Source organism: Carex rostrata, chromosome 18, assembly GCF_964058835.1.
Source record: "Carex rostrata chromosome 18, lpCarRost1.2, whole genome shotgun sequence".
Taxonomy (NCBI): Eukaryota; Viridiplantae; Streptophyta; class Magnoliopsida; order Poales; family Cyperaceae; genus Carex; species Carex rostrata.
Window position 1 is genome coordinate 2,289,231 of NC_135935.1, and position 24,933 is coordinate 2,314,163.

The 24,933-nt window shown below is 37.2% G+C and overlaps 3 protein-coding genes across 3 annotated transcripts; all 3 read right to left on the bottom strand.

Moving 5' to 3' along the window:
* Window positions 1–856: 856 nt before the first annotated feature.
* ATXR2 (histone-lysine N-methyltransferase ATXR2) lies at window positions 857–4,651 on the bottom strand. The gene is made up of 15 exons (XM_078319718.1): window positions 4,522–4,651; window positions 4,339–4,414; window positions 4,133–4,218; window positions 3,756–4,039; window positions 3,308–3,414; window positions 3,178–3,209; window positions 2,815–2,963; window positions 2,652–2,739; window positions 2,482–2,530; window positions 2,178–2,232; window positions 2,009–2,078; window positions 1,650–1,719; window positions 1,483–1,559; window positions 1,342–1,398; window positions 857–1,264 (listed from the first exon to the last, which is right to left on the bottom strand). The coding sequence occupies exons 1-15, from the start codon at window positions 4,585–4,587 to the stop codon at window positions 1,148–1,150; spliced, it is 1,383 nt and encodes a 460-aa protein (XP_078175844.1). The 5' UTR covers window positions 4,588–4,651; the 3' UTR covers window positions 857–1,147.
* A 3,725-nt stretch (window positions 4,652–8,376) lies between these two features.
* Window positions 8,377–9,216, bottom strand: LOC144569775 (uncharacterized). Its single transcript, XM_078320248.1, has one exon. It carries the CDS (start codon window positions 9,214–9,216, stop codon window positions 8,377–8,379), a length of 840 nt encoding a protein of 279 aa, XP_078176374.1.
* A 7,671-nt stretch (window positions 9,217–16,887) lies between these two features.
* LOC144569748 (uncharacterized) lies at window positions 16,888–22,004 on the bottom strand. Its single transcript, XM_078320221.1, has 9 exons — window positions 21,845–22,004; window positions 20,273–21,498; window positions 20,052–20,171; window positions 19,863–19,925; window positions 17,927–19,150; window positions 17,743–17,817; window positions 17,581–17,658; window positions 17,452–17,506; window positions 16,888–17,198 (listed from the first exon to the last, which is right to left on the bottom strand). The coding sequence occupies exons 1-9, from the start codon at window positions 21,975–21,977 to the stop codon at window positions 16,888–16,890; spliced, it is 3,285 nt and encodes a 1,094-aa protein (XP_078176347.1). The 5' UTR covers window positions 21,978–22,004.
* Between the last annotated feature and the right edge of the window lie 2,929 nt (window positions 22,005–24,933).

The following is a 24,933-nucleotide window of genomic DNA, read 5'->3' on the forward strand; positions in this document are numbered from 1 at the left end:
TAAAACCATTAAATATTGATCAAATGGTGAATCTTGAATAAACTAACTTAAATTATGATTAAGTGGTTACGCGAGGCACATTTGATTACAGTACGTTTGGGTACAGCGTGACTCACGTAACGGCATGGCACGACACATGAAAAATTAAATTGATCACATCCTGACACGGCACGAAACTAAAACCACGACATGTTAGTTACGACACAACACAGCACGGCACATTTTGTCCACTCTACACATATTAACTCTATATAGAAGCCTTTCTCTTGCTTGTAAATTTATTATGTTTCAACAATTCTCTTTGCTGGAAAAACAGAAAAAAAATAACAATAATATGGACAGACGATGGTAAGGTGAAACTTACAAATCTGAGACGGACATTCACTTCATCATTCTTATTGTATGCAAATGCTACAATTAAAAATTAGAAAGAGTATCTTTATCTCATATATTTAAGAGAGATTTGTTCAAAAAAATTCACCTTAAAAAAAATTAGAAAGAGGAAAAAGAACACAGAAAAATTGGAAGAAAATAATAAAATAGAGCTTGAGGGATAGTAAGATATCAAAATCTCTTGAAAAGGTAAAAGAGCTTGAGAAAAAGGGCTTGGGACACAAATTAAAGCAGCGACAGATTGGAGAGGAGAAGGAAGAAGAGAAACTCCGAAAGAGGAAAGGAAAGGTTTTTAACAAGTTTTAGGCGGAGACGAGGAACAGAACAGGGGTCGACAGTGACACAATATGTCAAGTCGACGCAGTCAAGAGAGATCAATGACAGCCGTGAGATATAAATTGAACGGACGAAAATGAACTGATTACTATAAATGAACACTAACAAATCCTTTCCGGATTAAATATATAAAATAGATATGGAGTGAAGCAAAATCGTTCATAGAAAAATATGCGACATCAATATATCCATGTGAAAGAGAATCATAATTAACTTCCACTGACATTTTCATACGAATGATTAAAACCAAAATAAAGATAAACTTGCAATCTAAGAAGTATTTTCCTAGGGTTTCTGATCCCCTTACAAGATCAGCATGATCTAAGCCCCTGATCGAGGGAAAATAGGACTAGGTTTACTTCCATGCCGAAAAACTGCTAATCGGGGCTGCCTCAATACATATTTTTGCTCTGGAAAACTATAAATTGGGGCAATCCTCTAAGCATCTCGGACAGGTACAAGTGAAGCCATAATCAGCGAGCATAGCTTGTCTTTCATCATATGGTACATCCTCATCAATGTATGACAAAGTTACCTGCCATGTTAATGACTCTCATCATTCAATATTTATTTGTATTGCAGCGTTAAAGAACTTCTAATATTACAGTATACCTCCTCTCCAATTGAGATTGGATGTGAAGCTAATATGATTGCATGCCCATCTATATCCTGCATTTAATGATAGTTCGCCTGCTTAATATGATGCACTAAAACTTTAAAATATACATAGACAAACATAAATTGAACTCAAACCTCGTCTCTTTTAAAAGCTTTTGCATTTGGACAGCATGAGTGGTTCATGCAACTCTGAATAGGGAAGAAAGCAGTACCTAAGAATTAAAATGAAAGAGAAGCATCTGGAAGTAAGAACTTTAAGAAACATGCAAGCTCACAGGGGAAGAGAGAGAGAGATTTATTACCTTGACAAGAAACAGAATAATCATCACCTAATGCGTCAAGAAAAGTCCGTGTTATTCTTAGGGCCTCTTCCTGCAAAAGGTGATTATCACTAGAAAATTCAAACACAGTATTTCTTTTTATTTAGGGAATTTCAGAAAGAGTCCTAAAAAGACCATTCAGAGCTGATATGACAAGGACCAAAACAGGAAATGGGTGATATTTTAAATATGATTTGGGCAAATTAACTTTTTATTCTTTTGGCTAGGTCTAATGGCTTAAATAGCATTAAATAAAACTGACAACTTGACTTAATGGAGAGTAGCAGCACAGAACTAAGAGTGATTTTTAAAAGTGAAAGGCAGTTTAATTGGAGAATAACCTTTTCTTTGTCTGCAAGTTCATCAATGTAAATAAAATAGTCTTCAATTGGGGATGCAACTACTAAATCCCTGAAGCCAATGTTTACATGCATGTATGTGAGAGAGAAAACATAACACCATAGAAAGTTAAACACAAAATGAAATCAGGACCAGATGTTGTCAACTTACAGATTATTAAGCTCAAACATGCCAATAATGCTGCCATACACATCAGGTGAAAACACTAAAGCTAGTTAAGCTATATCAGAAAAAAAAAATGAATACTTGCCTATATTCTTCTTTTAATTGGAACAAGTTCAATATGTTCAGGTGTTGAAAGAAAGCATGATTTCTATGGGGGGATTTCTAAGCATTTTAGAACTTTTATCTTAGTGATTGGAGAGGATAGAAAACGAGGCATGAAATAATATTATGGCTAATGTACCTCCTAAACACGAATAGTATTGAATTAATGTCTTATTACAAAGGATACATGGAGCACATTCGGCGTCAAATATGGAATCCTTCAGGAGTTCTAACGACTAGTAATTTCAAAAAGAAAATAAAAATTAATTAATTAATTCCACCATGTAAACAGAGCATGATGTATAGATGAGACAAAACAAAGTACAAAGATGTTAGCATAAAAAAAGTACAACTCACAGTAGAAGCAAGATCTCTGATTTCGGCCCTAAATTCGACCTCCTCTGTCGGATCTACATCATCTGGCACAGAAATACACTCCCACCACCTGAAATAAAAAAGGAGTTACATTATGCACTTCAAAATTTCTGAACAAAACGATAGCAGATTCACCAACTATTACCTTCTCTTGAAACCCATGGAAATAGGCTTCCATGCTTCCAGAAGCAAAGAAAAACTGGTATTGTCCATTTTACCAAGCAACCCCTTTCCTTTGTCTTTCGCTTGTGATTTTTTCAGCTTCCTGTACCTCAACATAGTAAAAGCTATAGCCTGACAAATGAAATTTTACCAGTTACTATAAAGTATTCAGTTTATTTCCCTGCAATCTTTTGCAATTACTCTATGCATCCTACAGATAATGGTGATCATTGATATCACTTATGTGTGAGCACTGAGCAGTAATGAAACAAAAGGATAATATAAGATTAATTAAGCTTGAAAAGTGAGACAAAACAAAAAGGCATCTGAATATTTTCAAGCATACCTTAGCAGCTACTATGAAAATATCATTCGTCTCTGAAACAAGAAGCACAGGAAAGAAGCATGTTAATCAGGTATTACTATTTACAAAAAATAAAATTTGCTAAAAAAAGACATATAAAGATCCTTTTTACCATTAGCGTGTTCTATGAACTTGAGAAGTACCGAGCTTTGTTCATTGCTAGAGCTTGTACAAAGTAAAGAATGGTACGTCTCCCAATCAGCATCTGCACATGATTGGCTACAACAAAAAATTCAAAATAAAATTACTGCCATAAGAGATTCTTTTTCAACTTCATATATTGTTTGGGACTAAAGGCTTGGTTGTTGTTGTTGTTGTTGTATATATTGTCTTCTTAGGATGAGAAAAGGCCAACAAACAAATTCAATATCCATATTAAAAAAGGAGGTTCCGAAGCCAAATAACAGGCAGAATACAAACAATAATATAAGTTTACATAATAATTCTCAAACTTCAAGATTACTATACCAAAATACAAAAACCTGTAATGTCTCTTCAAATAATTAATAAAAGAAAGAAACATGACAACTATAAGGTAAATTGACAAAAATTCCTCTAACCTGCAATATTGTTCTTCTTCACAACCACCTGGACAAGGAACAGCTTCAGGCAATTCAAACCGATTAGTGAAAGGAAGACTCAGATCTCCATTCAAAAGTGATTCAATCATCTCTTTTGGAGGCAAGTCTCTTTCCATTTTATCATTAGTAGAATGAATAGGATGTTCTTTCTCGCATTCTTTTTCACCATATATTCCTAGACTTTGTAGATACAACCTCCTCCCAATTTGGGCTTCAACTGAGCCAATAAAACGAAAGCAGTAGCTACACACAAGGCAATCAACCTAAAATAGAGAATACTTGATATATCATAGCATTCATAAGTAGGCTTATACGAACACTTGCTTTTATTCTTTGCATAGTAAGATAAAAGCAACCTTGTTAGAACTATGCTGGGCACCAACTAGCATTTGGTCCTTTAGTATCAGTTCTCCTTCCTTGAACTCCCTACTTGCAAAAACAGCTTCAAAGAATAATAATATAAATCAATAAATAACCAAATTTTAAAATGGCAACAACAAAATCATAATTTCATTAGCAACTTAACATATGAAAAAGAAAAAGCATAGGAAATGCTTCATGCCTTTGCCATGGTTGCCGTTGTCTCTGACATTTAGACCATCACATTTTCCCGTTTCCTTCAGTGAATTGTAGTATTCCTAATTATGCAGAAGCAACTTTCATTAGCAATCAATCTTAAAACCTCAGCCGATAACATTTATCCCAATAAGATAACCAAGTAAGCCATAGAGATAGCGACAGAGACCTGGATAGATTGAGAAGAAGGTGGCGCGAGAAGAGCAGCGATTTGATCTGAATAATCGTTCTCCATTAGAATCTTCTCAAGCCCCTCTTTGAAACAGATGAAGGTTTTTCAAGGGTTTCGATCGGAGGGCTTTGAGAGGAAGACTTGCGGATCCGGGATGCTGCTTAATGGTTATAAATGCATGCGGGGTCCGTAAATCAGGAAAAGACCACACAGTTTAAAGCATCGGTATACGTTTCAGAGAATCAGAATTTATTTATTTTTTAAAAAGACTAAGCAAACAAAATAATTACACGACAGTCAGTTTCCCCGTAGTAATCACAGAACTCTGGATGCACATAGCTGTGTTACGAGTGCTGTAAATAACGGTATGGGGACGTCGGATGGGTAGGACACCGTCAAGCAATTAATCAGGAATAATCGAGAATAATTAGTCGATTAGTTGGAAAAATCCATGATAGTTTGGTAACTGTCAACGACTAATTGCCAATTAATCGGTCTAAATAGACGTTTTTTACAAGGTTACAAGTCCTCACAAAATATATAGCAGTAGACTAATAAGCCAAGATTTAGAAGTAGCTAATTTCCAAAAATAATCTAAACGAGCAGTTTATTGGAAGATGGAGAAGACGATGTGTTCCTCTATAAAAATCTAGAAGGAAGTAATTACAGTGAAGAAGGGACCCATTTACAGAGAATATGTTAAGTGGAAAACAAATAGAGCGGTGAAGAATTAAGAAGCAAACACGCATCGCTGTAATGAAAAAACAATGAAAGCCACGCATCAGTAGATTAAAGTTTAGTAAGGTTTCATAAATCATGAACCACTGAAAACAAATCCAACGGAAGAGGATTGAAATGACACTGTTCATCTACAGTAACCGTTCCATTCAGGATTATATATCTATAGATAGATTTGCTCTTATTAAGCCACTTAATAAATGACTAAAGGGTAATATTAAAGCAAAATTGTGTTGCTGACTTGCTGGTGTATCTTTATTTCATTTAAGGTAGCTTTGAGACTGATGTACCACCATTTTCAGGAAGTTGGTACACCACCATCTCCTGAAGAATTGCATCTTCAATGATTGAGAGCTATCCTTGCTACAGGCTTAACTAATTTATTCATATTCCATGTCCAATATAGTGTTAAAGATTTGATTAATAAAATTGTCCTAGCTGTCTTAAGTCTTAACAGTAAAAGTAGTGAAACATAATTCATTTATATGTATTCAAATAGTCTAGCAAATTACAGTGAAAATGATCAATAAGTCAGTTTGTTCATGTTTAGATAGGGATGTTGCAAAATCAACTATGTTTACACATTGGTGCCATATGTTCACACAAAAGCGTATGCACAAAGTTTCAGTACAACAAGCTGTACATTTTAACCTTAAATACACTTTCGCATAGTATATTGTCGGGTATCGATCACAGGGACGGTTCAAATCTAAACTGGAGTTTACTTAGATTAATTAAGTACTAAAAGTTGAAAAATGTTGATTTGGTTTGTTTAATTTCCTAAATTCAATATCAATAATAAAAATGACAGAAAGTAAAAATTAGTTTTTATCAATTATAAAAAGGCATTTCCAGGTTTTATGATTTCATTTTCAACTCTGTCTCTCGGTACCTGACGCGCCCTGCGTACTCTCATACGCAGCCCGCGTGGCCCTCAGGTTGATACAGCAGCTGTCTGTTTCTGTGTTGTTTCTTTGTGTAAAGTTCTACTGACCGTACCTAATATTACTAAATCTCAACTCTCGTTTGTTGGCTTAATAAACTTGGTAACGGAATTACAATTTTCAACTAGGTTTCCAAACCTTAACTCTCGTTTATTGGTATTCAACCTAAGTTATTTGTCCGGTCTGTGTGAAGACCTTCAAATTCCACATTCTTCCCTGATTTCACCTATTTTCTTCAAAGTAAGAACAAATGCGCAGCAGTACCACATTCTATAGATATTCAATGAAATAAACACAATTTGACAGTTTTAGACACAGGTTTTGGTACAAAGTTTGGTCGGAATATAGATAAGATAGCGAGACATCAAATTCCCCCAAGCTTAAATCTTGCTTGTCGTCAAGCAAAGATCCAAACTTAGGTACCAGGTTGGTTTTTAGACTTACCTAAATGCAAGTTAAGTTCCTAAATGCGAAAAAATTTTATGAACTACTATTATCAATAACTCGAGAATCCTTTTGGACAACAACTTTGACTTTCCTTGATCAATTTTGATTCACCCAACAAATTGACTAATCAAACTTCATATTCTGAGATGCTTTAATATTTGTAAAAACTAATTACTCAAATTGATCAATATTTCATTCTTTCACTGAAACTATGCCCTCATTTGTAGTAATTTTTCCCTTTTGGCCCCACCAAGCTTGAAACAAGCTTATGTCAAAAAGTTGTAGACCTCATGTGTTGATATCATGCAAATTTTAGATTTTTCTCTTTTGTTTGTTGCTTTAACTTTTATGACACTTTATTCTTTATCCTTAGTACAAAACCGGCTAGTTATATGTAGTTAACCATACCCAGCCATATTAATTCAAAAGTGCATTGTACATGCTCTTAGTTTAACCCTTCCATGACACGAGCTCACACTTGTGATGTGAACCCAGCCACTTTATCGGGTAAACTAGCGGAGCAGAGTGTCAAAGACTCATTACCATAAGTACGTCATGTCGCCGTAACACAGGCAAGCGAAGTCCTTATTATTCTCAAAATTTTCAATTTTACTAATTCTTCAACAGTTTTGCAATAATACCATGAATACACACATCTAAGGGTATTCTCTCATACAAATGGATATCTCAATCTTTCTATTGTTTTAAAATCCCAATTCCCTATTTTAAAAGGCACAGTTCAGTTTCAAAACGATTTTTCAATACAATTCAAGCTTTCATCTTTTCAATTTCTCAAAACATCTCATCCTATTCAGTTCTTTGATCAATTATGGGGTTAATTCTAATTTCTTAAGGTCATCCCAATCGCAACCAAAAATTTTCAAACAAGTCCTTAATCCTAGCAATCACACAAATTTATCACCTAAAAATACAATTTTTTGAAAAATAAACATGACCTAAATGCGGATACAGTTTTCTTCTATTCCACCCCCCCTCCAATATTGAATGAAGCATTGTCCTCAATGCTTGAATTCACACAAGAAAAAAAATAGAAGAACATATGGAAACTAACTAGACATGGAGTAAGGGGTGAGGCGGGGGCGCCTCACTGACTGGTGAGAGGTGGGTTGGGTGGTTCTTGGTGGAATCAGGACCATCTTTTCTTCTCAACGCACCAAGGGAGAAAATGCACAGACCAGGCTGCTTGTGCACGGCCCGTGAGCTGGTCTGCATGGTCCGTGTGCCTTAGAGAGGTCTTGTGCATGTATGTGGCTGGGTGCATGCCTGTCACTTTTTCGATCAAGTACCCAATCACAATTTGCCGAGCTTTCAAATCCTCCAAGAATCTGAAGTTGCGATCCAGGTCGAGGTCTGTATTTAAAACCATGGGACAAGATTTATTCGGGTCTGGGAACTCATACCTGATGTTACCTGAAGGAGGCTTGAGCTCAGGAGTCGGCAGCTCTATTTGGGCTTTGACGCGGTCGACGTCAAGTGCACTCGGCTCGCATGAAGTCCTTGTGTCAGCTTCATCCGACCCGCATTCTCTATTCTCCAGGCCCTTGGACTGTGGTTCACGGCCCCTGTGGGATCCATCCGGCCCGCGTCCGAGTTCCTCCAGGTTTTCAAATTTTGCTTCTGCTACACACATCTTCTCTAGGGCAGCTTTCTTCACCACATCAACTGCGCAGCATGGTTCTGTTTCAGAAAGGCACTTCATAGCTCAGTTGAGATTAAACTCCACTTTATCATCTCCAATCTGTAGAGTCAGAGTCTCATTCTCCACGTCAATGAGTGTTCGAGCTATCTTCAAGAATGGCTGTCCTAGAATGATAGGGATTTCCTTGTCCTCCTCCATATCCATGACAACGAAGTCAACATGTACATAAAACTTGCCAATCAAAACCGGCACATCCTCCACTATGCCAAGTGGTAGTCTGATGGAAGAATCAGCAAGTTGCAGAGTCATGCCTGTAGGTCTGAGCTCGCCTACTCCCATGCGCTCGAAAATGGTGCGTGGCATGAGACTCACGCTCGCCCCTAAGTCACATAGGGTTTTCTTGATCGTGGCATTCTCTATGGTGCAAGGAATTGAGAATTTACCTGGGTCCTCCAATTTCGGCGGGAGCACGCTACTCAAGATTGCACTGCACTGCTCCACGAGTTTCACCTTTTCATGTCCCCCCAACCTGCGCTTGTTCGAGAGGATGTCCTTGAGGAACTTGACATATGTTAGTATTTGGGTCAAGGCATCGGTGAATGGAATGATTATGTGCAGTTGCTTAAGCATTTGAAAGAACTTAGCAAATTGACTGTCGGGTTTGCACTCAATTAGCCTCTGAGGAAAGGGTACAGGCGGCCAGTATGGAGGTGGTTTCTCAGCTCCTTTCTTCTTCTGACTTTCAGATTCTTTCTGTGTGACCTGCGTTTTCAATATTGACTGCTGGTCGAGTCGATTCGATGTGGCCAGGGTTTCCTTCTTCAGGTGGTGACATGGCCCGCGTGAGAGTGATGCGGTTCGCGTGCTTTGCGGCTTGTTTTGTTGGCATGGCTGGTCCTTCATACTGGGTCCCACTTCGCAATGTGATTGATTTTACCTCTCCTCTCGGGTTGACCTCCGGTTGGCCTGGCAACCTTCTAAGTTGTCTTGGCCTGGTGCGGCTTGGTGAACCATTTGTTGTATCATCAACTTATTCTGAGCAACCAGTTAAGCATTCATCGTTTGCATTTGTTCAAATATCATATGGTTCATCTTTCCTTGCTCATACATGAAATTACTCATAGCGAAATATCATCTGCATTTGCTCGGAAGGACCGGATTGAGGTGCTCGGTTGTTCTGATTAGGGAAGGAAGCATTCTGGTAGAAGTTCTTGTTGTTGTTGCTGCTGCCAGAAGGGTTGTTGGAGGAGTTGTTGAAGGAGGGATTGTTGAATCGGGGTCTTGGGAAATGGGATGATTCATTGTTGAGATAGTTGACTTGTTCCATCTCTTTATCAACTTGTATCATTGGACATTGCTCATAAGCATGCCTCTCATCTCCACGCACGACACAGGTTTGTGGCTGCTGGTTGACTGCCTTCACACTAAACTTTTCAACTTCCTTCTGCATAGCATCCAGCTTGGCGGTTAGAGCAGTGATCTGATCGACCACAAAGCGGCCGCCACCTCCAGCTCGGTGTTGTCACGGCTGGACCACTGTTGGTTCTGCGCCATGCTGTCGATCAGGTTCATAGCCTCATGAGGTTCTCTTTCCATCAAGGCTCCACCTGCAACTGCATCAACAGAAGTGCAAGTGTTTTATGTTAGACCATCATAAAAAGTTTGAATCAACAACCAATCAGGAATACCATGGTGTGGACAAGAGTACTGTAAGTCCCTAAACCTTTTCCAAGCTTCGTTTAGGGGTTCATCAAACCTTTGCCTAAAACTGGTCAGTTGGGTTCCTACCTTGACAGTTCTTTTATGAGGAAAAAATCTGGTCAGAAACATTTTGGACAAATCCCCCTAGTTTGTGATAGAATCCCTAGGTAGTGAATATAACTATTTCTTGGCCTTATCCCTAAGAGTAAAAGGAAATAAAGCAAGTTTAGTGTAATCAGCTATTGCCCCATTGGTCTTAATGGTGGTATAGCACTCGAGAAAAGTTTGGAGATGGGCATGTGGATCCTCATGATCCATGCCATGGAAGGTGTTCTACTGCACAATGTTGACAACTCCCGGATTGAAGTTCGGTTGCTATCCTACTATCCTTGGCAGCCTAATTGCACCTCTCACATCTCTAGCTCGAGGCACATTGAACTCACGAAGAGTCCTTGGTATGAAGTCGGCCATGTCATCTTTGTCAGTCAGATCCGCTCTCTAGCGTGTTTTTCTCTGTCTCTAGCGTGTTTTTCTCTGTCCTCTCTTTCCTTGGCTTCTCTTTCCCGGGCTTCTTTGTCCAGGTCGTTCATCCTAGCTAGCCTTGGGTGTTCAGAGTTCACGGACCCTGTCTCTTCCACGCGGGGCACGTTGAGAGGTGGTTGTGCAGAAACAGTGGTGTCAGAAGGCAGTCCTTTGCTCCTCAACTGGTAGTCACCTATGGGAGATGGTACGTATGCCTGCTTTCCTGAGAGAGAAAAAATAATAAGGAAAAGATACAAGTTAAAATCTAGATTAAATAAAGTAAGCAAAAATTCAGAAAATAAATGATGCCGTCCCCGGCAATGGCGCCAAAAACTTGTTCACACAAAAGCGTAGGCACACAGTTTTAGTACAGCAAGTTGTACCTTTTGCCTTAAATACACTTTCGGTTTAGATTGCAAGTGTACACTCCTATCGCGTAGTATATTGTCGGGTATCGATCACAGGGACGGTTCAAATCTAAACTGGACTTTACTTAAATTAATTAAGTACTAGAAGTTGAAAAATATTGAGTTGGTTTGTTTAATTTCCTAAATTCAATATCAATAATGAAAATGACATAAAGTAAAAATTGGTTTTTATCAATTATAAAAAGGCATTTTCAAGGTTTCTGATTTCATCTTCAACTCTGCCTCTCGGTACCTGATGCGCCCCGCGTACTCTCATACGCAGCCCGTGTGGCCCTCGAGTTGATACAACAACTGTCTGTTTCTGTGTTGTTTCTTTGTGTAAGGTTCTACTGACCATACCTAATGTTCCTAAAGCTCAACTCTCGTTTATTGGTATTCAATTTAAGTTATTTGTCCGGTTTACTAATGGTATCCACCATCTCTCAATGAATAGAAAGTTCACCTCTCGGCTACTATTTGGTCTCGCCTCTCGGCTCAAAAACCTACCTCATATACTTAGTCTGGTTGAGAGAAACATCAAGGCCAAAGTACAAGAAAGATGTTATAGATTATCTAACAGTAAACCAAGAATAATCCAAACAATTTTAACTAAGCAATTAAAATACTACTCAAACAAATAAACACAAATATCAACACAGATTCAAACGACTTGCATATAAAATAGAGTATTCGACTACATCATAACCCTAGAAACTAAAAAATCTACTCAAACATAATTGAAAAGCAAATAAAACAAGTAAAGATAAGAGAGTTCATGGCAAATCTCAAAGAATGAAGAAGAACTGTCGCAAAACTCGCGTTTTCCTCCTCTCTTCTTCTTCTCCAAGCTAAGCCGTCTTTTCCAAACCCTAGAAAATGTTCCTTAGCTCCAGAATGATGTCTCTGGTGCAAGAAATCCCACTTATATGCTTTTCTGGCCGACCTTCCTTCAATTAGCCTTATTTCCAAATTACAGTTATGTTTCCAGAAATGCTTGACGCGGCCTGCATGGAATGTGACGCGCCCTGTGTGCCTGTAATTTTGCTCAGATTGTAGATTTTCTTGCAAGCTTTCCGAAAAGTGGTCATACGCTCAAAATAGGGTTACGAGTCAAAAGTTATTATTGTTTTAAGTTCAGGTACTGAAATTTCAGCATCGTATAAAGGTCGCGTCAATGGTCAAGTCAGGGTGTGATACGGCCGCATCAGGTGTGACGCGGCCCATGTGAAGTCCTTCAAATTCCACATTTTTTCCTGATTTTTGCCTGTTTTATGCAAAGTAAGAACAAATGCGCAGCAGTACCACATTCTATAGATATTCAATGAAAGAAACACGATTTGACAGTTTTAGACACAGGTTTTGGTACAAAGTTTTGTCGGAATATAGATAAGATAGCGAGACATCACCATATTTGCATATATTGTTGACTTTTGCTTAACTAAAATCAGACTTGTTATGCCAAGAGACATGTGAGGAAAAAGTGATCTACTATTTCTTGATTAATGCAAAATTGACATGTTTGATCCTCCAGAGCGGGTTAGGTCCTGTTGGCTAGAAGGTTTGGATAACCCGTGAGTCTATTGTTGTGTCGAAGGTCTTGTTGATTAGGAGGTTTTTGTAACTCCCTTAGTCTGTCATTGTGTCGAAATGTCAGACTTGAGTGGCATGAGTGATTTGATTGAGAAGTTGAATAATTATAATTATAGAGACTGGCGTATGTGTATTAAGTCATATCTGTAGGGTCAAGATCTGTGGGAGATTATTGGTGGTGATGAGATCGAACCGCCACTGAATTCGATCGAGTTTATAAGAAGTGAAAGGTGAAGGCGGGCCGAGCATTATTCGTGTTGAAGGCTACGGTAGACAAGAGCCTACTATCTCACATTGAAAATGTGGAGACAGCAAAAGAGGCATGAGATGTTTTTGCAGCGTCGTTTTCAAGGAAGAACACAAGCCGGCTACAACTGCTCGAGGAGAGCTGATGAATATCTGCCAAGGTGACAAGACTGTAAGTGAGTATTTTCTTAAAGTAAAGAATTTGTGTAGGGAGATTGAGTAGCTACACGCCAATGCAAAAATTGACGATGATATAATACGGTGAATAATCCTGAATGGCATGAGGCCGGACTACAACGTCTTCATCACAGCAATTCAAGGATGGGCGACGCACCAACCCTGTTGGAACTAGAGAATTTGTTGGCCAGTGAGGAAGGTTTCGCGAAGTAGCTAGCAGGTTTGATGGTGAAGCACGAAGAGGAGAAGGCCCTATATAGTGGTCGACGTAGAGAGTCGAGCAGGGACCGGTATCGACGACAACCTGAGATGGAGAATGGTTGTCATGAACAATGCAAGAGGTGTTCATATTCAGGGGAAGCTCCTAGAGGCCAAGAGGGCAAAGGAGCCAAAGGTGGTGAGTACCGGAGTATAAGAGTGGAGTGCTACAATTGCGGACGACGAGGGCACTATGCAAGAGAGTGTCAGTTCAAGAAGAATAAAAGAAGCTTTGTGGTGACCACGAAGGTACACAAGACGAGGTCCCAAGTGAAGAAGAGTGGGACGCAGTGGCGGCTGTTGAGATGCAATCGGTAACTGACGTAGAGGATATCGAAGAGGCTGATGAGCCTGAGGATGAGGATATCGACTTTGAGTCATGGTTCTTTAAAAGAATAACTAGTTGAAGAACGGGCAAAGAAGGAGATCAGAGTTGTGAGTTGTGCGGTGGCTGATGAGGAGAAGCCACAAGAGAGCACTAAGTTGGAGGCCATCACCAAAGAGGGTGATGATGACGAGACAACACAGAGGAGTGTCACTGTTGCGAAGAAGACTGCAGAACGAGAGTTTGTACAAGAAGATACAGCTTGTCTGATGATTCGTCGAGAGAAGACAATTCGACGATTTGTGCCAAAGCAACGTGAGAAGAAGATTCTAGAACCTTCACTTGCAAAGAAGACTATTCTGGAAGATCGACTGCAGATGTATGAGCAACTTCAAACTCAAAAAAATAAAACATGAATCAAAAAACATGACAACCCAGATAAACATGGAGTACCAAAGATCAAGAACACACCAAGTCGGTGTTGAAGGAGAGTGTTGAAATATACATCACCGACTTTGAAAGAAGATACTAGAAATTAGTATAGGCCCAAGCCCAATTAAATAATTAAATCAAGATTGATCTAGAAACTACTTCAAGTGTCGGCCAGGATGATTGAGCTAGAAATTTATGATATTTCAATATTTTATCTTGTAGCATGTACAATATTCTAGAGAACTAATTAACAGATATATTTCTAATATAAATAGGTTAGAGGTCCACATGCATGAAGAGTGAGAGTAAGAAATAAATCAATTAGTATGCCCCTCAAAAACATTAAGTTACGAATCGAACATATACAAAATGCGGCCATTTTTATTAATACCTCTCAAAAAAAGAAAATTATAAAAATGCCCCTGCCATCTTTTTTTTTTTTACCAAAACTGCCCCGACTGCCAGGCTTACGAGTGGCCCAGATTCTCTAGCAGACCACTCGGGCCAGGGGCAGTCCGCTAGGGACCAGACCGCCTAGGGGTCAGGCGGTCCTCTTTTTTTTTTTTAGAGATCTTAATATTTTGTGAAGAAAATTTTTTATTATATGCCAAAAAATAAGACATTTAATATATTTATGAGTGAGATGTCGTAACTTTTTATAACTTTGATTTGATTTGTCAGTTGGATATCACAAGTCTAAAGATAACACTAATTAAGAACTTGGCATTGATTCTTAATAATTTATTTTATTCAAATATAAACAAGGAAATATAGTTAGATTGCATTAATGATGTCAACTTCTTCTTTTTTTAAGAATAATTGGAGAGCGAGAGAGAGAATAATTGGATTATTTGATTATTGTCGACATATACCATTTGCTCGGTGATAAGCAAATGAACACAATAAATAGTAAATGCATTTAAAAATAATTATATAAATATTTCTTGAATAATCTCTTAGGTTTTTGACTAAACAAAATACCGATCGTTGTATCTACCGTCGAACGAAAACTTAAACTGCATTTTTGAGGCACTAAACGATGTTTTTTTGAAATTCTGATGATATTCGGATCCGTCTTGTCTTCCCCTTTCCGAAAAGTGGTCATACGCGCAAATCCGACTTTCCTAGCCAAAGTTATGGATGTTTAAAGTTTTTTCGAAAGCTAAACTTTGAAAATTCATAACTAATTGTAAAAAAAATCCAAATAAATTGAAATTTGTCTCAATTCCGCATATTTTTGAATGCTCTACATGCTAGTGTAATCATTTTTACAATTTGGTCCCTATATCAGTTCAGACTTGCTGATTTAACAGAAGAGATCAAATTTGATGTTTTTAGTGCATTGCACTATACTAGTGGCCTTTGCTTAGTGCTTGGCTGCTGAGTTTGGACTTGGTACCATACCAGAGGTCAGTCTAGGGTGCTTTGTGCCGCTATTGAGTGTGGAATTCAGATCCTAGATACTTAAAATTCAATTTTAAAATCTGAACCATTTTTTTTTGGCATACACTATAAACAAGAAAACTTTTTCTTCACAAAATTATTTAAATCAAAATATTAATATCTCTAAAAAAAAAAAATAGAGGACCGTCTCTATAGGGGGTGGTCCTCTAGTGGACTGACTTGTCTCTGCATGGGGCGGTCTGGTGAGTTTATTGGACCACCCGTGAACCTGACTGTCAGGGCAATTTTGAAAAAAAAAATAGATGGCAGAGGCATTTTTAAAATTTTCTTTTTTTGGATATTAATAAAAATGGCCATACAAAATGTGCACCGGCCATAGACCCAAAAAGGCTAAAAAATCATTTTTGTGTAGCAATTTGTGTAGCAAACTAACATCTTACCACTATAACAACTCCTATCTGATGTTAAAAGTGAGTAACAAATTTGTATTTCATGTATATTTAATGATATTTATTGTTATAACTACAGTATATTTTATATTTAATTTATATAATACAAGTGTTGAATTATTAATATAATAAAAATAATATATTTAATAGACGTATCACATCTATAATTTTTGAAAATTAACGTATCGTTATATTCGTATTCATACAATATAGATCAGGGGGTTTACTTGCCACCTACATGAAGGCTACTCATGCTATAACTCCTATGCCTGGATAGGAAGCATTATGGAATGATGCTGGAATTCGGATCCCATAAAGTAACCCAATTTTTGAGTATTCATCTAGTCCGTCCGAGATGTTCTAATACGACTCTTAAAGGATCCGGACCCTTCAAATAATATTGGGCCCTACGCTATCTCTGAATAGGCACTGGACACATCTAAACTCAAAATTGAGTTACTTATTCGGACCCTTCAAATAATACTGGGCCCTACGCTATTTCCGAATAGGCACCGCCGCACCGGACACGTCTAAACTCAAAAATTGAGTTAATTTAGGGGATCCGGACCCATGATGTTGCAGGTGGAGGATGAAGAAAACTGACGTAGTATGACAATTTTGTGAATATTTTTAATGCTGGGTCTTTTTTGAGCTGTAATAGGTTTTAGCTGTCATACTATTTTACCGTTATTGTTGTCTGTTATTCTTTTACTTTTTTTTTGTTGAATGATGTCTGTAATTCTATTACTTTTTGATGTTATGCTGGTATTGTTTTGATGCCATATTTGTTAGGTTGTCATTTCTTTTGTTTTGTATTTGATACCATAATGGTGGCACCGGTCTTAAAAATAATATAAAAGGTTTTCGTTATATCAATGGAAATCGATGGGACTACGCTCCTTTCATCCAACACAAACGCAACAAAAAAAAAAAAACCCAATTAACTGATCACCTGCTTGATTCAACAACTTAGATTCAGATTTTTCAATATCACTAGCAAAGTGAATTCAAATGCTCACATCGAACAACTATGTCAATTAGCACTCATTACAACGACCCATCATTAAAGATTTTGTTTAAAGTACTCATCATTAAGGGAATAGAACATGTCACTAACAGCTTCATACAGGCGACTATCCACATTGACCCCCAATGAATCCATGGACGGACGAGGCTCGCAATTGCCATTTATCACCCTTCCATATCCCCTACACATGCCTGGAGGCCAAGAAAACAACTCACCATAGTTGAAAATGCCGGAAACTTTCAGCTTGGGTCCTGTAGATTGGGGCACCAGCTTCTGTCCTGGACATCTCTCTTGTCCTTTGTTGTGGTTGAATCTTAGCCTCATCTTAGTCTGGGCTGTCCACTCACCTGAAAGAGAAAAAGAACTTTCAAGCTAGAAGCTTACACGAGAAGAAAACCTTCAGCATGGATATGAAAAGGGGTAAAAAAGAAAGAAAAATTAATAGAACTCGCACCATCAAATTCCAAACAGATTCCTATAAAAGCAAGTCCCCAACACGGCTTCTTCCTACTAGTATTGATAACCACCTGTTTATAATAATCATTGATTAAGAAACAAAATTAGGCCACCCTTTTGAGTCTAAATGAAACCAATCTTTACATTGGAACCATCTATTCTGGTCCTTTAATTTGGATGCCAGCATGCACTTAGTGAACTGGAACAGCAGAAAAATGTTAAAAAGAAAAAATAGACAATAGATAACAACTTCTATCGAAGTACATCACTTACATGACCAGGTGATAGTACCCGCACTCTAAAGGAGCATGGATTGTCCAGGTCGTCTTGGTCGAGAGTAGATAGCAGCTCCTAAAATAAATTATTTTTTGACAGTTCATTTAACAATGAAGAAATTAATATTAGAGAACATGGAAAGTTAAAAAATATACTAACATAAGCCGCAGTCATGCGTACCTTTATTTTGTTACATCCAAGGGACCTAATGCAGTCATGAAACCCAGATTTTGTCTGCAGCAAATTAAACAAATGGTGCATTCAAAAAAATTATTACATATCAAAACACATAAAGATGGCCAAGGCAGGGACATTAAGACATTAACGGATTGAGATTGCATACATGTAAGAATGATCTGACAGAAGGCACAATCTCTGTCCTGTAGTCATAGACACAGAGGTTGGAAAGGTTGCGCTTTAAGTCATCTATTCGAACAAGTGCTTCCAAAATTTTCTCATCTTGCCTATCAATCTGAAAGGAGAAACTTAAATCATAAGAAAGAGATGAGGTAAAGAAGAGAGGCAAGAGCAGGGAACAATAATAGCAAACCTTGGAAATGAGATCGTCCCTCATGTTTTGAAAAGCATCTTGCACAGAGGAGTTGCTTAAAGGACCACAGCCTTGATCATAAGCTTGACAAAAAAGTTGAGAGAGAAATCGGAAGTGCAATTCGTGGGTGATGCCAGTACTCCAGTCCATAAGAAGTGAGAGGGGCTGATCTCCATTAAACAACATGGGAACGAGGGCATTCACAACCTCCAAATACGTCAAGTCCTTGCATTTGGTATGGAAAAGGTTGCTCAAGTCAATGAGTTCAGAATGAACAGCACCAATGATTTCCATGCATTCTTTACGCTTTGCCTGACGAAGTTTCTCCTTTTCATTGGTTGATGGTATTTCATAGAAATTTGTCGAATCCACGAGAATATAACAATATGTATGATCAAGAGTGATGGAGTCCTCCAAGCCTACCTCACTCTTTACCTCATCTTGTCTTAAATTTTCTACCTCATCTCGACTGTCTTGTTCGGGTATCAACCAATAATCATCATGAGCAAGGCAAAGCTGGTGCTTGTCCTCCAAATGCACCATATGGGACTCTCGATCTATGAAAGTCTCGTCACAGCTGTAGCAGAGCCAGTACTTCCATGTCTTATTAAGCCTAAACCGCCTTATCCCTTCCAGCACGCTCTTACGTCCATCAATGTTCCGATCCTTTACACATTGCCGCAGAACGTTAGAGACAGACATCCAAAAGAAAGGCCCAGTGTCTGCGGCCTTCCCTGTTGCTCTCTCACTCAAGGTTGTATCCAACCTACAGAAGGTCGGGTCCTGCCTCCAAGGTTTGTCATCAAGTTTGAGTTCCGTCTCAGGTTCGCTCTTGGTATCAGATTTGGAACCATCTTCACAATCAGAATTTTCTTCGGATTCACTCTCATAACGATCGCATTCCATGTTAAAATAGGATTCATCGGTGTCATAGTCAGAACCGTAGTCAGAATACCTCTCGTCACTACTGATCTTCTGTTCAGCATTCTCTTCTTGATGTGATATCATCGGGCCTTGCTGCATTAAAGAACATAATAGCTGATGTAAGGCACCACCCAACAATATTTCTAGCCTAATACTTCCACATAAAAGAGTTGCATTTATCTGACTGAACTCGACTGTATCTGCTATTTATCTACTATGCAATTGTAGATTTAAATGCATGATCATCAATGATTTTTCAACAAGATGGGTTTACTATTTGTCAAATGCATAGATCTCACCAAGAAAACAAACAATATATTTTGCATTTTATTTGCTGAATCAATGTGCAGCCAACATAAAACTACTCAAAAATCATTTCTTGTACAGGCCTTGAGCTTGACCCGATATCAAGGAAGCCAAAGTTCAAGAGCTTAAAATATTTTCAGCCCAACTTCAAATTGATTCAAATAATAAACAGCCCAAAGCAAAGTTGGGATTGGTGCACTTGAGCCCCACTTATTTGCATTCCTAAAACCTACCAGAGAGGTTTTTCATAATATATTTTGATACATTGAATCTCAGGTCCAGTAATGACAGATACTGGCAGCGTGTATACATGGGTGCCAGGCTATATAATTGTACAAGGATTGCATAAGCACACAGCAAAACTTAACAAGCAGCTAAGACCTAGCAACACTTGATTAGATAATTGTGGGGCTAAATAAGACTTGACATAAAATAAAAAAGTGAAGTATCCATCAAGTTCATAACAAATGAGCAAGTCATGTACATTTTCTCCACATACCTCAAAAGGATTTTCTTTTTCCATATTAAGTGAGCGCCATCTCAAGCTATAATACAATCTCAGCTGCAATTGAGTAGGCTCAACATAATAAGTCTTAGTCACTTCAAGTTTACAAGAGCCGATACAGAAAGAAACAATACATGCATGGAAAAGAAAGCATATCAACAATCTCGAAATTAATTTGCATACCCGTAAGAAACATCCCATAACTAGTAAAATCATTTTGCGACAGTCGACAGCACATAGACTGCAGAGCTGAGATTCCAAGCACTGCAATTCATTGACAAGTTCAAGATGGCACAGCTCACTCTAGAAACACAAAGTAGTTTAGTGGATCAACAACAGGAAACAAAGAAATCTATAACTATATGGCAAAAGAAAAGACAGTGTGGAATCTTAGGATCACAAACCTTGAAGTGAGATTCAAGAAGTCGGTCAGAATCTTTAATAAAGGAACAGGGCCCACATGTAAGGTGGCTGGTAGAATTAAGATCACAATTCACCCCGTTTAATGACAACAGAGAACCCCGTGGAATGTTAAGTGGCCCCCAGAGTTCATACTTCATCTGGCACTTACTGCACCATGGATGGAGACAGTCACGATCAAGCCCAAACGATCTTATCTGATGAGTAATTCTTGTGACTGTACAACCCTTTTTCAAGTACTCTAGGATTTCCTGCACACGAGAAAAGATCACAGGGACTTTATTAGGGATTCTTTTAATTGAGGGAATGGGCGGCGCACTGCACAAGAATGAGAATATTGATTCCTTGCCACCATTGCTGAGAGAACCCGGCTGGAAAGAAAATGAAAGGCTTTCACCAAGAGAAACAGAGAACGCATCCAGAATGTCACTCTTGATCCAGCTAAAATCACTTTCAGCAGAATTGAATTCGTGATTTGCAATGTTCAATGTAGGTTGCTTGACGAGCTGGCTCATCTCCTTCACAAGTTGAACAAATCGGGAGAGGTGTTTTGCCTCCAACATACAAAAGGATAGGGGAGAATGCGCCAGAATGCGTTGAAGAAAGGACAAATTGAATCTGGGCAAATGATCAAGAAAAATGTGCTCTGTAGCCAAGGCAGTCATTGTCGTGAAGAATCCATCAGAGATCAATGAAAAAGAAGACTGCTCTTGTTTACCTAGCAAGACCCGGAACCCCTTTTCCAATTGACGTAAACCTCTCTTCCTCTCGAGATCCTCAGAAAACTTCCAATCCAAGGAGTTAAGATGGTCAGAACCAGCACACACATCAGCCATAGTGACGTGTTCAGGGTCTAGAAACATTTTTGAGAGCAGATCCAGTGCGTCCTTAACGACAATCGGTTTCCAGACCATCTTCCGGAGGGCATCAGCACACCGCCTCTCCTCGGCCAGATTATGCCCTCGGGGTGGCCATGCAACACGATGAAGATCTGAGAAGTGATCGCATTTGAGGTGAATGATGAGCGATTCATCATCCTTGAATAAACGCGAGCAATCTATGTTGGGACAGACATAGGCCTCCCACGTACTGTGGATCTCATAGAATGCTATTGCATCTGATAGGAAATCTGCCAGCCATGGCTCCTGGATATAGATACGTGAGAAAGAAACAATATCAATGGCACGCGCAGCCAGAAACTCCTGCTTATCTGCATCAGAATATCCAAAAAGTTTTGTAATGCTCATTATATAAAATATATTACACAAAGGTAAATTGCAATAATTATCATGGTAAATACTTGTTGTGCTTTTGGTCAGAGTACTACAACCTGTTCGATTTAATTAAAGGCTGATCATAACACATTAATTAGCTTTAGAAGCAGTCAAAATGGTATAAATAAGAACAAATGTAGAATCCTGACTTAACAAGGCCATGCAAAAGCTGTACCGAATACCATATTAATTAGCTTTTTAAGTTCGTACATCCGTATCTCCGGAGCTACTTGAGAAACGAAGAAAAGAAATTCATATATACTTGAAAAAACAAATCCATACTTGAATGGGTAAGGGACTCCCAGTAGGCGACGGCATTCTTTGCTATCCAGGCAGATGTTTCTGGTCGGCTGTAGTTGTCATCATCTAAAAGGGACGAATCTTCAGGCACTGGTAATGGCGGGTCGACCTCCATCGCTTGCTTTCCTTTGATCAAAGTCTCTCCATCATCTAAAAGGGGCGAATCTTCAGACACTGGTGATAGCGGGTCGACCTCCGTCGCTTGCTCTCCTTTATCAAGACTTTGCTAACGGGTACCTCGGGCATGCACGGGTAAACCCGGGGCGGGAAACGGGTAGAATGGGTACAGGTACAACGGTTCTCGGGGACGGATAGGCGAGTTTTGTTTCAAAATTCTACTCCACCCGTTTCATATTCGTACCCGTCTCGGATTCACGAATACGGATACCCCGGATAGGAGGGCCGGGCGGTCTGGTCCGATCTTTTTTTTTTTTGTTTTCTATTTTTGTTTTTTCTTCTTTTTTTCTTTTTTTTTTTCTTTTTTCTTCTGTTTTTTTCTCTTCTTTTTTTTACAGTGTCGTACGAATATTATTACGTGTTTATAATTCGATTTTTTAAATCTGAATAGTCCAATATTAAATAGTGTATATATATATATATACATAAAATTATCAAGTCACATCTTTATAATTCCTAAATAAATAAAATTATCAAGTCACATCTTCGTGCGAAAATTTATACTTGGCGGAATAAATATTCAAATTTTCGCACGAATAAATCTAATTACTTCACATATTCACAAAAATAAAACTAATCTATTTATTTAACCAATTAAAAATAAATCCGAATTTAAAATATAAAATCTAACCTATTCAAAAATAAATCTAATTAGTAAACATATTCAAAAAAAAAATCTAACATATTTTTTTAACCTATTAAAAATAAATCCGAATTAAAAAAAAAACAGAAATTAAAAACAGAAAAAAAAACTGATAAAAATATGATGTTTCGGCCTATATTCCTGACCGGAACAGGCTGTTTTGGCCTTTGCAGAGAAGCTGTATTTTATGCAAAGGCTGAAACAGCCTGTTCCGGCCAGGAACAGATGCCGAAACAACATTTTTTTTTTGTTTTTTTTTCTGTTTTTTAAGAATAAATCTAATCTATTTTTTGTTTATTTTTTCTATTTAAAAATAAATCTAACATTTTCAAAAATTAATCTAATCTATTTAAAAATAAATCTAACATTTAAAATAAAAATAAATCTGAATTTGAAAAATAAAATCCAACATATTCAAAACAAATCAAATTACTTCACATATTCACAAAAATGAATCTAACCTATTTATTTAACCCATTAAAAATAAATCCAAATTTCAAAAATAAAATCTAACATATTCAAAACAAATCAAATTACTTCACATATTCACAAAAATAAACCTAGCATCTTTTTTTAACCTATTAAAAATAAATCTAACATTTTCAAAAATAAATCTAACTTATTCAAAATAAATCTAACATTTTCAAAAATAAATATAATATATTTAAAAATAAATCTAACATATTTAAAAATAAATCTAACATTTAAAATAAAAATAAATCTAACCTATTCAAAATAAATATAACATTTTGAAAATAAAATCTAATGTAACATATATAAATTTTAACATTCAACAAATTTTAATCTAATAATCTAACTATAGTCAAAAATATTTCTAACATTCAAAGATTTCTAATTATCTAACCTATTAAAAATAAATCCGAATTTGAAAAATAAAATCTAACATATTCAAAACAAATCTAATTACTTCACATATTCAGAAAAATAAATCTAACATCTTTTTCTAACCTATTAAAAATAAATCCAAATTTCAAAAATAAAATTTAACATATTCAAAAAAAATCAAATTACTTCACATCTAACAAATCTAACATATTCAATAAATCTAACAAATCTAATTACTTAACAAATTTAACAAATCTAACATAAAATAAATATAACAATTCTAATTACTTAACAATTAACATTCAATAAATCTAGCATAAACTAAATTTACTCTACAAAAATAAATTAATCTTATATGAAATAAATGTAACATTTAAATCTCACGGAAATTGGAGACATTCTTATCCACTATACCGCTACACAGGCCCCAATGGTTTCGGTAATTGGAGACATTCTTAGTAATGATTTCAATTTTCACCCCTTCCAGCTCCATGCTTCACAAATTTCAGCAACGTTTCCTTGTATTAGGTACATGTGGACATAATTTCCTAATTTTTTTTCCCAAAGCAAGTGATTTTCTCCCCACAGTAACCTCCATACCTAGAGAATGCGAAAAATAGTCATTTTGTTATTCTAGTTTTTACTTGATCAGCCAAATAATCACCCCACTTAAATATCAAAAGAAATAAATAGGTTCACATTCAAATATTTTAGTACTGGTACGATGGAATGATCAGTCCTTCTTTTGATGACAAAATTGAAATGTGCAGAATTCTAGTCAGACAGAGATAATTTCACCTCCACTTTTAGGGTCCCAAGGTGGAAAGGAGGAATTAATCCTCTTGCTTCTTTATCCCCTTTCTTTCTATTGCAGTTGCCTTCATTTTGTCACCTCCTAATCTCATCATTTATTTGAACTATGGAAGATGAATATATAATTTGTTGCAAATTGAGCTTTTTCTGGTTTTTTTTTTTAAAAAAAAATTGCCCTTCATTTCCTCCTATGCTACTTTTGTGTGCACGTGTGCATGAATAAGTGTGTGGAAGATGAATTTTTTTTTTTAAATTTTGTCCGATTTTTTTATTGTTCATGGGAAAAAAGCATAAAGAAAATGCCAACAATATTGTAAAAGACAAATAGATATTAAGAAATATTTTCATCATAATAAAAGAAGTTCCAATTGTTGTAGCTAGATTTTGATTGTCGATTGTACAACTTAATTCACATCAATGCACAGCACATTTGAATATTGCAAATGAGAGAAATAGCCTCAATATAGGCAATTACTAAATTACTAACTCTGCAATACCTCCAACTTTTTTTTTTCCGTGCCAATTAATCTGGAAAGGAAATATCTAGATTTGCAATTCATAGGAGATATCCAGACTTTGACGGTAAGTTACT

Coding starts and splice junctions, on each gene's coding strand:
- LOC144569748 (XM_078320221.1), bottom strand. CDS start 21,977: ATGGAGGTCGACCCGCCATTACCAGTGCCTGAAGATTCGTCCCTTTTA. Junction 17,507..17,580: donor GGGTACTATCACCTGGTCAT/GTAAGTGATGTA, acceptor CTGCTGTTCCAG/TTCACTAAGTGCATGCTGGC. Junction 17,199..17,451: donor CCAGAATAGATGGTTCCAAT/GTAAAGATTGGT, acceptor TTTCTCTTTCAG/GTGAGTGGACAGCCCAGACT.
- ATXR2 (XM_078319718.1), bottom strand. CDS start 4,587: ATGGAGAACGATTATTCAGATCAAATCGCTGCTCTTCTCGCGCCACCT. Junction 4,219..4,338: donor CAACGGCAACCATGGCAAAG/GCATGAAGCATT, acceptor TATTCTTTGAAG/CTGTTTTTGCAAGTAGGGAG. Junction 3,415..3,755: donor GAAGAAGAACAATATTGCAG/GTTAGAGGAATT, acceptor TTTTTGTTGTAG/CCAATCATGTGCAGATGCTG.
- LOC144569775 (XM_078320248.1), bottom strand. CDS start 9,216: ATGAAGGACCAGCCATGCCAACAAAACAAGCCGCAAAGCACGCGAACC.